Source organism: Seriola aureovittata, chromosome 19 (genome assembly GCF_021018895.1).
Source record: "Seriola aureovittata isolate HTS-2021-v1 ecotype China chromosome 19, ASM2101889v1, whole genome shotgun sequence".
Lineage (NCBI taxonomy): Eukaryota > Metazoa > Chordata > Actinopteri > Carangiformes > Carangidae > Seriola > Seriola aureovittata.
In genome coordinates, this window is record NC_079382.1 from 4,687,585 (window position 1) to 4,699,998 (window position 12,414).

The 12,414-nt window shown below is 42.2% G+C and overlaps 1 protein-coding gene across 7 annotated transcripts in view; it reads left to right on the plus strand.

Moving 5' to 3' along the window:
- The window catches only part of cdc42bpab (CDC42 binding protein kinase alpha (DMPK-like) b), a 77,459-nt gene that overhangs the window by 58,579 nt on the left and 6,466 nt on the right, over positions 1-12,414 (plus strand). For 4 of the 7 annotated variants that reach the window (XM_056404906.1, XM_056404907.1, XM_056404910.1 and 1 more), the window contains 22 exons: positions 557-662; positions 1,011-1,159; positions 1,314-1,405; positions 1,927-2,003; positions 3,622-3,660; positions 4,354-4,473; positions 5,533-5,616; positions 5,737-5,842; positions 6,129-6,265; positions 6,644-6,783; positions 7,268-7,349; positions 7,658-7,877; positions 8,251-8,313; positions 8,482-8,735; positions 8,897-9,021; positions 9,226-9,440; positions 9,581-9,678; positions 9,957-10,041; positions 10,439-10,562; positions 11,130-11,247; positions 11,850-11,967; positions 12,064-12,221. In XM_056404906.1, coding sequence (XP_056260881.1) covers positions 557-662; positions 1,011-1,159; positions 1,314-1,405; positions 1,927-2,003; positions 3,622-3,660; positions 4,354-4,473; positions 5,533-5,616; positions 5,737-5,842; positions 6,129-6,265; positions 6,644-6,783; positions 7,268-7,349; positions 7,658-7,877; positions 8,251-8,313; positions 8,482-8,735; positions 8,897-9,021; positions 9,226-9,440; positions 9,581-9,678; positions 9,957-10,041; positions 10,439-10,562; positions 11,130-11,247; positions 11,850-11,967; positions 12,064-12,221 — 2,710 coding nt within the window. The remainder of the gene's footprint in view (positions 1-556; positions 663-1,010; positions 1,160-1,313; positions 1,406-1,926; positions 2,004-3,621; positions 3,661-4,353; positions 4,474-5,532; positions 5,617-5,736; positions 5,843-6,128; positions 6,266-6,643; positions 6,784-7,267; positions 7,350-7,657; positions 7,878-8,250; positions 8,314-8,481; positions 8,736-8,896; positions 9,022-9,225; positions 9,441-9,580; positions 9,679-9,956; positions 10,042-10,438; positions 10,563-11,129; positions 11,248-11,849; positions 11,968-12,063; positions 12,222-12,414) is intronic. The other 3 variants (XM_056404909.1, XM_056404911.1, XM_056404908.1) reach the window with 2 other exon arrangements.

A 12,414-nucleotide genomic window follows, 5' to 3' on the forward strand; every position in this document is an offset into this window, starting at 1 on the left:
GAATATCAAAACTGTTCTTAAGTGTAGAGTGTGTGTGCTGGTGAAAGTCAGCGTATGTTTGAGTTAGCGTTAGCTTGAGTTTATACTTTTAGCACTGACAGTGTTTATTCAGCTCAAGTGTTGGGGATTAATGAGCTGCTCGGAGCTACCTGAAGACTGAGCGTGTGTCCGTGTCTGTTGTGTGTTTGTGTGTGCGCGCTGGGGGCACTTAATGACGTGGAAGTGATGATAAGTGTGTTTTGGGGTCACAACACACAAAGAGCATACAATAATGCCAGGTTTTCTTAAAGGCAGTGTTTACATAATGTGTGTTTGTTTTTCATTTGTCTTCATGAAAGATGTTTGTAGAAAGGCTCTCAAGTAAAAAAAAACAAACTTGTGCTGTAACTGTTTATGTGCTTATAAGTGTGTGTTTTGCTGAAAGTAATTTAATGTACTGTCAAAACAGTTATTTGGTTCTGTTTTTAGGCCTTTAATATTTTTAGCTATAAAATTTGGTATTTGCAGTATCCTCACATGCATAGTAACGCAACCATGTTATTTGTGTTTGCTGCAGGGTGAGTGATGAGAAGGATGCTCGGGGCTATCTGCAGGCTCTGGCCACTAAGATGACAGAAGAGCTGGAGGGACTGAGAAACACCAGCCTAGGAGCCAGAGCCACGGTGAGATTCAAACACTGTTTTCAACTGTTGGAGATGCTGCTGAGTCAAATAACAACCCGTGTTAATGTTGTTGTGCAGGTGTTCTGTGATTTTCAGTTGAAAATAAATACAAAAAGAAAATTAGATTTTTAGAGGATAATTGAATTCATGTTCATTAAGATGAAGCTTTATTTGTAAGTCTTGTACATTTTGGATTTATATTATGTAGACAAACAAGTCTGAACTATAGTGATAGTAGTGATGGATCAGCTTTATAACAAGCAGCCTGAATTGGTTTCCAATTCTACTTTACCCATTGGACTCTTTTACTATTTTTAATTTCCTAACTTTTCATCTTCTCTCTTTCAGGACATGCCGTGGAAGATGCGCCGTTTTGCCAAGCTGGACATGTCGGCCCGTTTGGAGCTGCAATCGGCCTTGGACGCTGAGATCAGGGCCAAACAGGGCATCCAGGATGAACTGAACAAAGTCAAGGCCAACAACATCTCCACAGAATGGTATGGATACTTTTATACAGCGGCTTCATTTTTCTCCTTTTTTTCCCCCTGTTACATCTTATGAATATGTTTTAAGGTTTTTTTGTAACTTTACACTAAAATCTGTCCAAGTCTCTGGTTAATATTTGATGCATTATTGTCTCTGATCCACCAGCAAACTGCAGGAGGTGGAGAGTAAAAACCAGGAGCTTCTGGCTGAGATCGACCGGCTGAAAAAGGAGACAGAGGAGCTTCGGCTACGAAGGGGTAAATATGTCAAATGATCTTTCTTGTCAGTCACCAAAATGCACAAAGAATGGCATTGCATAAGTGTTAACATACATATTTTCATTCTCTGATGTAGGCCATAAAGTACTAATGGCAAATTGATGCATTCAAAGACGCTTTTGCCATTACTGTCAATTGATTTCACTCACACTTCAATAAGATTATAACACTAAGAGTACAAGTTTGCAGTCCTTCAAGAATGTATGGGATGATGCAGCTGTTATATTGGGTGCTGATGGGTTGACTTTACACTGTGAGAGACTATCGCTGTAAAAGAGGGTTGTACCACAATCAGGGACCTAAATGAGAAGATTTTGCATCAGCAGCTATATTTGAGGAATGAAATCATGTGCTATGAACATTAAAATGTATTGTTAGGTCATATGGAACACCCCCCACTTCTTAGCAACAGTCCTGTGACTCATTTTGTTTAAGTCACCCTTTGATGTTTTAATTTCATGTATTTAACTGCGGTTGTGTTACTTGTTCTGTGTCCTTAGGTGTCAAGCACCAAGATTCCCAGAATTCCTTCTTGGCTTTTCTCAACGCCCCCACCTCAGCACTTGACCAGTTTGATGTAAGTATTCAAGAAAGAGTCCGTACAGAGGCTGAGTTAGTTATATAGTTGATATATCTCTATGGAATTAATCAATGATCATGATCAGCTTGGAAATCTTAAGTCTCATTAAGCTGCAGTCCACATATTTTGTTATCTGTGTTTTTCTTCATGCTTTTATCGTTTCTGTTCACATGAATTTTCGCAGATCTTTATGTTTGTATCTTTTTGGTTGTTTCCTTGCTTCACTCTCTGCTACATCAGGACTCTTATTCCTCATCCTCATCCTCTTTAATTGAGTTTTGGGAAGACGTAAGTTTTATCTTGGTTAGGTGGAGGTCAATGTGTGTATGTATATACCTGTAACAGTAGCTGTATGCTGTAGAGCTGTGGGCAGATATACTAGATGAGAAAGACAGTGTACATACTGTAGATGTATGAGTACCTGCGTCTGTGAGTGTGTGCCTGTGTATCAGTTTAACTATAAGGACGAGTGGGTCCACTGCAAGAAATGTCATTTTAACAAGTTGAAAATCTTATTTTTCTTAAAACAAAATCAAAAATCAATAAATTAAAAGCAATAATTAAATTTTTCCAGTGTTTTTAAACATTGTATTGTAGCAGTGATTTTGTGGTGAGTGATATTGTCTTTAAGAAAAATAAGGTGTTTTAATAACTTGAGATAATAAATTGTTAAGGTGGACATTTTTTTCATTGTGCTGTCCCAGTGTTCAGGTGCGCGCTCGCTCTTGTTAACTAGTTGAATGGCTCTACTTTAGCTTCCTAACGCCAGGACAGAACAGAACAGAACCACAAACTACATCTACTGTTTATCATGTTTTCAGCCAGAAAGAAACTTGAATTGTCACTGTGCTCCGTACAGACTTACCCATACTGCTCCCTCCCCATGCTGTCATTCCCATCCCAATGTATTTTTTCCAACAGCATCCATCCACCCTCTTCAGCCTCTGTCCTCAATTAAACCCTGGTTGACATACAGTAGTCTAATGCAGTGATTCCCAACCGGGGGGGGGTTACCTGGAAAGCTCAGCTAATCACTTCAACTGAACTTAACTAAGTCAACTAAATTATAGGAATTGTAATATAATTACAGAAAAAATCGACATATTTGTGTTAAGCACAAGAATAAACAGCCAAATACGATCGCAGAGTGTTGTGATCTTCAGTAAATTTGCCGTAACCAAGGACCTGCACATCAATCTGAGTGAGGTGAAGCACATTAAAACCACATGTGTGAAAATTAGTTAGCAAGCAGAGAAGTTGAAATCGTCTGGTAATAGTAATTAATACACAGTTTTGAGATAGTTAGCTAAAAGTAAAATGAAAATGGAAGAAATGGTTCTCTGAATGAGGAGTTTAGAATCTGTTTATAAGAACATATTTGATTGGCGCTCATGCAGAGGTACATGAGCTCGTATGGTGGGCTGTGGAGGTGAAGCTTCATCAGACAGAAAAGGTTGGGAACCACTGGTGTCATGTAATACAGGCCTATATGACAGTTTTAATGTTTCTCTCTCAGTCTTTTTAAATGTGTTTTCAGCTCTATTAGACAACCTTTCTGACATTCACTTATCTTCTGTGTCTCTGCCACTCTCTGCCTCTTCTCCTGCCACTGAAGCGCTCGCCGTCGGTTGGCCCAGCTAGCAAAGGCAGACGTGTAAGCACCATCACTGCGCTCTGTGATCGCTCTCATTGAGCCTTTTCTAAATGTGCCGTGTTGTCCTTTTCACAGTGTTTTTAATTTGTGTGTGCCATTCCCTGTGTATGTTTACTGTGGCTGTGTGGTTGCATGGCAGGGGTTTTGAAACAGCTTTTTTTTATGTATATTTGTGTTGTTAAAGACATTGTTGTGTTGGATTTGTCATATTTTAAACACATGGGGTGTTGTTAGGTGTCTGCACTGGTGTCTGTGTTTTTTTTTTTCTTGTTATTTTTCAGTGTAGCTTTGTGAATGGCCATGCATGGTGTATCGTGTCTCACGGTGTCTTGAATTAGCATGGTCATTGGGCTGTGATGTGTGGCGATGTGTTATGATACACAAGGTGCAATAGAGTTGTGGTCAGTCTGTAGCTTTGACCACAATATTTCAAATTTTTATTTCCATTATGGAGCTTGTTTTTCTCTCTCAGCATGGATGCTGCATATTGTTCTGTTGTTTGTTGTGTTTAATTAACTCCTCTTTCTCTCTTTCTCTGTCAATTTTCCCCATCACCACCTTGTTCCTCTCTATTTCTCATCTGCCTTTCCTCCTGCCATCCTCCTCCTCTTCTTCTATCTCCCTCTTTTTGTCCTTTTTTTTCTCACATACCCTTGTGTCCTCTCACTATCCACCCTGACTCTCCATCCTCAGGTGGACTCTATGGATAACTTCACCCCCTCCAACACTCCATCCCGGGAAGATGACCCTAAGGCCCACCTCAAGTCCCGCTCACGTTCACCCTCCATGGCTAGTGATATGGAGCCTATAGAGGTCAGAAAACCACTAAGTCTGGACAAGAAACTCAGGTGTATTTGTAAAGAGGCTGCTGTTCTACTGGCCTGATCTTCTGAATACAACAGGACTTTTGAAAGACTTTACCTCGTTTAGTGGATAACCACTGCAGCCAGAGTGAGATGTTGGTAGAAACTGGGTAGTGTTTGGGTGTAGTTTCCCATGCTGTCCCCAGTCAGAGAGCGTGATCAAGTTTATTTTAATTCAAAACATCAACATAGGAGAATGCTGAAGATTTCCAGACTAACTTAGTATCAGCAGCCTCTCTCTTAACATGACATCTGTATGTCTGGCATGCTGAGGAGGAAAAACAATGTGTCTAAATATTCCCCATAGCAATTCAATTGACAATTTTCAATGACGGGTCAGCTGCAACTTTTACTCAAAGCAACGCACAATACTGACACTGTTAAATAGGTCAGGCCTGGTGAATTGCAAGTAACTCAGTTAAGAAAAAATGCAAGGAGCAGCAGTACAAGAAGAAGAAGCAGACCACTGAGGCCAATAGTGGACTCCAGTCATAACTGACCTTGGCCTTTTATCAGACTGCTGTGGATTATGGCGCTGTAAATAAATACCAGTGTCCTGTTTGCAACTTTTAATGATGTGGGGATGTGCTGCTGAAGAAAAATCAAGTTTGTGATTGTGTAGAAAAGATTTCTATTAAAAAAAGAGACTGAATAAAATCTGTGAACAAATGATATCAGTGAGGTTATACAAAGACACTGAAAAATAAGTGCTTTTGTGCAAACCCTCATCTGAGGCCGCACTGGTGATGCTGTATTGGTGAATGACTCTGTGGGAAAATGTAGAGAACCTTAAACAGCCAACCCCTGTTCACCCAGACAGAAATACTGTGCTCATGAAATCTTATCTCTTATCTCACAGAATTTCTTGTCTTAGCTTGTTTTTCTTGGGAAGCCTTGGCCTGAGTGTCTGTTAACCAAGTGGTCTGTCTCTGATTTATTAGTGAAAAACTCAGCCAAGCTACAATGATAAACCTCACTGCTTCATGTTTCTGTTTGTTCCGTCCTGCAGTTGATAGACCATCCTCCTCGCACAGTCCAGACCCCCACCATGCGTTCAGGAGGGTACGGCAGCATTGGACGCTCCTCACCTAAGGTTGGACATATTTCTGTATTCCTGTCACGCTTCATTGTTGTTCAACTCTGCCACAGTTAGACCCCGTGTTATGTCAGAACCACTGATTATGTCTCTTTTTCTCATTCTTGCACTCCACAGCCCAAAGCACATCAGTTTGTGGTTAAGACATTCAACACGCCCACTAAGTGTAACCAGTGCACTTCCCTCATGGTGGGGCTCATACGTCAAGGTTGTACCTGTGAAGGTAAAGACACAAACAGAGGATGAAGGAGGACAGTGACAGAAAATACAGTAGATGAGATTGAAACTTATAAACTGTGTTCCTCCAACTCAAGTGTAAATGTATAACAAAACCTGTCCTGCATAATCTTTGACTCAAATGTTTCCAGGTCATAGATTCTCAGTTTAACAAATATCCATGAAACTTAAAGATTAATACGACAAAGCCAGTTTGTCTTATCATTCATTTTAAAATCTGATACTTGACTGGTCAAACCTCTCATTTTTTCTCCCTCTGTCTCTTCGCCCAGTGTGTAACTTCTCCTGCCACGTAACATGTGCGGACAAAGCTCCGGCTGTGTGTCCCGTACCCCAGGACCAGACCAAGGGCCCGCTGGGTATCGACCCTCAGAGGGGCATCGGTACTGCGTATGAAGGGCACGTCAGGGTGAGTGAGACTCACAAAGACCTTGGTTGTCTTTGGCCCTGGACAGTGAATTGGTTATCACAATCTACAGCACAAACATTGATTAGTTACATGTAGAATGCTGATATAAAAAAACCCTTTACTTCATCTGAAACCAAATAAAACCTTGACTGTCACTCTCCGTGCTGTCATCCTTCATTCACACAAAGGTAAACATGAAATATAATATTTTGAATGGATACTTAAATTTGAGGTTTCCTACAGAACTACAGCTAGAAATTAAATCCTGTTTCATTTAGGTTTATACAGCTCTGAATTGGCACCTTTTAAAGTATTTTAACTACAAGTATTTGGTGATGATCCATGTGTAAACTCTCTGTGTCTCTGTGTCTGTTCAAGGTGCCCAAACCGACAGGGGTGAAGAAGGGCTGGCAGAGGGCGATGGCTGTGGTGTGTGACTTCAAACTGTTCCTCTACGAACTGGGAGAAGGAAAAGCAACACAGCCAAGTGTAGTCGTCAGCCAAGTCATAGATATGAGGTAAAAGAAGCACTACCAGCTCCTCATGAGTCCCATGAATACTGCAGCTGAAGCAATTAGTCATCTGACATAAATTTAATTAATCAGTAAAAAATCTTTAAGCAAAAATGTTCTGGTTCCAGCTTTTCACATGGGAGTATTTGCTGGTTTTCTTTGATCTGTCAACTGAAAATCTTTGGGTTTTGGACTGTTAATCACTGGGAAACTGTGATGGAGCACTTTCTGGCATTTTGTACACCAAAGGATTAATCGATTAAATGAGAAAACAATCTAATTAATCAATATAAGATAATTTTTAGTGTCAGACTAATAAGTACAGTTAGAGTATAGTTGTTTCGATTTCATCCAGATGCAGCCGAGCTTTCAGTCCAGGCTGGTTTGTTGTTTTTGAAAACAAGAAGTAGAGGACACTAACATACTATAAATACTATTATAAGTAATGTTGTCCTGTGTGTCTAACCTTACATCTCACACTGTGATCCAGGGATGAGGAGTTTTCAGTCAGTTCTGTCCTGGCCTCTGATGTCATCCACGCCAGCCGCAAGGACATCCCCTGTATATTCAGAGTAAGTTCAAGTTAATGTTTTTTTTAATGGAGGCATACTGTATATGTTTCAACAAAGCTGTGGTGAGACATTTCACTCAAACTGATGATTCCTTTTAAGTGTGACCAACTGCCAAGAGAAATGGCCAACAAACGTTTGTGTTTTCCTTTTATGTCCCTGGGGGAAAAAAAACAATAATCATGATAGATTCTGATTTATATGTATGTGCCAGTCATCTGGGATTGCAGGCATTAATAACTAAAAGCAACAAAAACATTATCAAACATCTAATGTTACCTTCCACCTGTCACTTGTCCCCCCCCCCTCAGGTTACAGCCTCCCAGCTCTCCCCCTCCAGCAGCCACAAGCCCTCCATCCTGATCTTGGCCGACAGCGACCAGGAGAGGAACAAATGGGTGGGCCTCCTCAACGAGCTCCACCGCATCCTCAAGAAGAACAAGCTCAAGGAACGCTTCGTCTACATCCCCAAGGAGGCTTATGACAGCACCCTGCCGCTCATCAAGACAACACAGTCTGCTGCTATCATAGGTGGGCGTTCAGCACTCACACTCCAGTTCAGAGACACAAAAAACACACTAGCGATATTAGAAGCAACTGAAATATGTCACTATCAATCGAGATCCCAGATGTACGTACTCTCTTTCTATCACGTCTTTGTCATCTGTATGCAGTTCTCAAATAGACACTTCCTTGTTTGTGTATTTTCAGTAAAGCATAGCTGTTCCAGATAAAGTTATTTTCACAGACAACCAATCAGAAATGAGTATAACCCTCTATGCTCGACAGTCCAGAGTCCAACATGTTATGAAAATAGAAACTAGCGGATTGGAGCATTTTCTGCCCTTTTCTGTCCCATTACTGGCACTGAAATAGCAACATCCCCTCCTCTCCTTTCCCCCAGATCACGAGCGTGTGGCCCTTGGCAATGAGGAAGGCCTGTTTGTCATCCATGTCACCAAAGATGGTAAGAGTTATAAGCTGTGTTCTTGCTCATTTGTTTATTTCCCTCTAATGCTGTTTTTAATGTGTTTACATGGATAGAGTGATGACCTGATTTTATGCAACCAAAACCATTTGTTTCTGTTCCTCTGTGATCTTCACCACTTAACTTACTCCTTCACACTATCCTCAGAAATAATCCGGGTGGGAGACAACAAGAAGGTGCACCACGTTGACCTGATCCCCCAGGAGCAGCTGCTGGCCGTCATCTCCGGCAGGAACCGCCACGTCCGTCTCTTCCCGACGCAGGCGCTGGACGGCCGAGAGACCGACTCCTACAAGCTGGCTGAGACGAAAGGCTGCCAGACCATCGTCTCCGGCCCCGTACGCAACGGCTCGCTCACCTGCCTGTGTGTGGCCATGAAGAGACAAATCATCTGCTATGAGGTCAGGAAACACACATTAACTTACCTTTGTTATTTTAAGCCTGTCCTGAATTCCTTTACCCTGTATACTTATTGCCTCTTTGTTATATAACATAACATTTGTTCTTATATTACATATTATAAGATCATTAAAAAAAAAACAATTTTCAATCTGTCCTCCAGGTGAATAAGAGTAAAGCGCGCCACCGTCGGTTGCGAGAGGTGCAGGCCCCCGGCCCGGTTCAGTGGATGGGTCTGCTCAGTGAGCGTCTCTATGTGGGCTATCAGTCTGGCTTCACCCGCTACAGGTGCTCTACCTGTTTATCAGCTGATATAAATACAGTGCAGACTTTTCTCTAATGTTTTTTAATGTCAATTTTGCTATTAAATTAATGTTGTTATTTGTTTCTGCATAATTGAGTCATTCTAGCGGTGTAAAAGTATTTTCATTTCTTTTAAATGAAAACTTTAATTTAATCGATCCTACTTTGTGTTACCACTGTCCTCCACAGTGTCCATGGCGACATGTCTCCGGTCAGCCTGCTCCATCACGAGGACCACACCCTGGCCTTCATCCCCCAGCATAACCTGGACGCCCTCTGCGCTGTGGAGATCTCCAGCAAAGAGCTGCTGCTGTGCTTCAGCTCCATCGGGGTGTACGTGGACTCTCAGGGCCGCAGGTCGCGTCAGCAGGAGCTGATGTGGCCAGCTACACCACAGGCAGCCTGTGAGTGAAAGAATTCATGTTCATTTATGTGGTGATGGAGTGTTACACACAATATAAATCCTGACATCATGATGAAAATAATCAGAAAGTCTGAAAGATAAAGTGGAAACTGGTTAGAAATGATGTCTCCTCTTCTGCAGGCTACAACGCCCCCTACCTGTCAGTGTACAGTGAGAACGCTGTTGATGTGTTTGATGTCAACACCATGGAGTGGATTCAGACCATCCCTCTGAAGAAGGTCAGTGCTGTGAATGTGACATGATGAAGCTTCAGCTGTCTGCGGCATCTCTGGCTCCACCTGGTGGATCAAATGAATTAATTCTCTTTGCCCTGTCACCATAGTAACCTCTCTTATTCTTTTGATTGCTGTGCTGCAAGATTTAAAGATGAAGGAATCCAGATTTTGAAGTCAACTTCAGATTAATATTAGAAACATTAGAATAAAACAGATGATTACTGGTTAGAATTCAGTTATTGAAAAGTCATTGATGATTGATTTCTCTGATTCCCCTTCAGGTGCGACCTCTGAACGTTGACGGCTCTCTGAACCTGCTGGGACTGGAGACAGTCCGGCTTATCTACTTTAGAAACAAGATGGCCGGTAAGAATTCAAGCGTATCGTGTAAAGAATCACGCATCCTAAAACTACAAAAATTGTCAAGGATGACACAAAAAAGTCTGAGGTTTATGTACTGGCCTGTAAAGTAACAGGTTTATGTTTTATTTTAGATTTATATCTTTTATATGGGGTTCATATCGACTATATGATTTTAGCTCCAGCAGGATGTGTGGCTGCACACAGAGGCAGTTGTCTCTCTTGAACTCTTGTGTCACTCTGTAACCCTCCTTCTGTTCTACAGACAATATCTTGTATAGCACAATAGTGACTTAAGTAACTGTAGGAAGTTCGATGTGCCACTCTCAGCCACCAAAGTAAATGTGAAGCGCTTTGTAGTCATTCATGTAAACACGCCTGAGGCTTTGTTGCGATCTTCCAGAGGGTGATGAGCTGGTCGTCCCGGAGACGTCAGACAACAGCAGGAAGCAGATGGTGCGCAGCATGAACAACAAGAGACGCTTCTCCTTCAGGGTGCCTGAGGAAGAGCGACTTCAGCAGAGGAGGTAGTTCACGTGTCACACTAGACAGCACACATCAGTGTCTACAGAACTGTGTGACATTAATGTTCCTTCTTTTCTCAACTTGTTATCTGAGTTTTATTCTTTCTGTCCAACTGTATTTTTATTGCGTTAAGTTCATAACATACTATGACTGGACTATGTTTCATCATCACTGTATTTTAACAATTCAAAACAAGGAAATAAAATATGCGGCCTATTGTGTAAAATGTTTGGAGGAAAGACTGACAGAAGATAGAAACTAATCATTTTTCAGCTCTGTAATTTCCCACTGAATAATCTGAGGCTGAATCAAGATCATTGTTGTTAGATGTAGTTGAAAAAGCAAATAGTGAATTATTTGAGTTCCTTTATGGTACAATTTCTGTTAAACGGGCAAGAGTTCTGAACGAGTGGGCAACTAAAACCACGTTGTAGTGACTGACCTTCGTGCTGCTGCACTCAGTTTGTTCCAGAGCACAATGAGGGAGACAGATGTGTGTCTGAAGCAGCACTTAGTGTGTGTGTTTGTTTGTAATGCTAAATCTTTTTGTGGTGTGTGTGTGGTTCCAGAGAGATGCTGCGAGATCCAGAGATGAGGAACAAGCTGATCTCCAATCCCACCAACTTCAACCATGTGGCCCACATGGGACCAGGAGACGGGATCCAGATCCTTAAAGACCTGCCCATGGTACATCCACAAACACACACACATAGATATTAACTTTTACATACTGCATATGCATGTACAGACAGACTCACAGCTTCTTGGAAAAAAATGAATGAAGATCAGTCAGGAAGCACAAAATAAACACACACACACACACACACACACACACACACACACACACACATATATATGAACACACATGAGCAGTTGTTGAGTGTGCCTGTGTGTTGAGCTGCTGCTTGCTCAGGAACAGTCTCCCTCCCTGTCCACTGATGTGTAGCATGCAGACAGTAGGATCTTAACAGATAATACAAGTTTCTGTTATTCCCTGTTTTCCGTCCTGAGCTGAAGTTAAATCACATCATGAACCTAGTCCCGGTCGTATTGTCCTCTAAAGTTCACAGACCTTCCCCACCTGACCCAGTGTGTGTTTATGGACAGCATGCTTGCATGTCTTCCTGCTTAAACCTCACTGGTCAATCACATGTTGGCCACATGTGTGTTCAGTTGTTTGAAGCATGTAGTGAGTATCACTGTGCGTCCTCCTCACTCCTGTCCCCTGCACTGCACTATGTGCTTGTGTGTGTGTGTGTGTGTGTTTGCTCTGTGCGTGTTTAAACCAGAACGTCCGTGTTCAGGAGAGCCGTGCGGGCTTCAGCGGCTCCGTCAGCATCCCCTCCATCACCAAGAACCGGGCCGAGCCAGGCCGCTCCATGAGCGCCAGCAGCGGACTGGGCATACGTGAGTGTTCATACTTCCTCTCAGTACCAGAGACACTGTGGTGAGTCTGATGATCCATGTGTAACTGACGTCCTCCATCCTTCTCTCTCTGTGCAGGCTCGTCCTCCCAGAATGGCAGCGCTCTGCGCAGAGAGCTGTCAGGAGGAAGCTACGGATCTAAACGTCAGACCATGACCTCCCCCTCTGAGAGCTCCCTGTCCTCTGGTGGAGGAATGGACTGTGGTGATGCTCCCCTCTCACAGTTTGACAGAGAGGTGAGTGAATACATGAAAACTGAACATACAGCTTCATGTGCGGTTGACTCTAAACATGAGAGTAGTGTAAAACACTGTATCTTTATAGACGACTGGGATGTTAGTTCGCTCAAACAGCTAATCTTGTCTTCATGGCAAACTTCAGTTTCTACCAACTCAGTCTGACTGGACCCACTGTTCTTTAACCACTTTT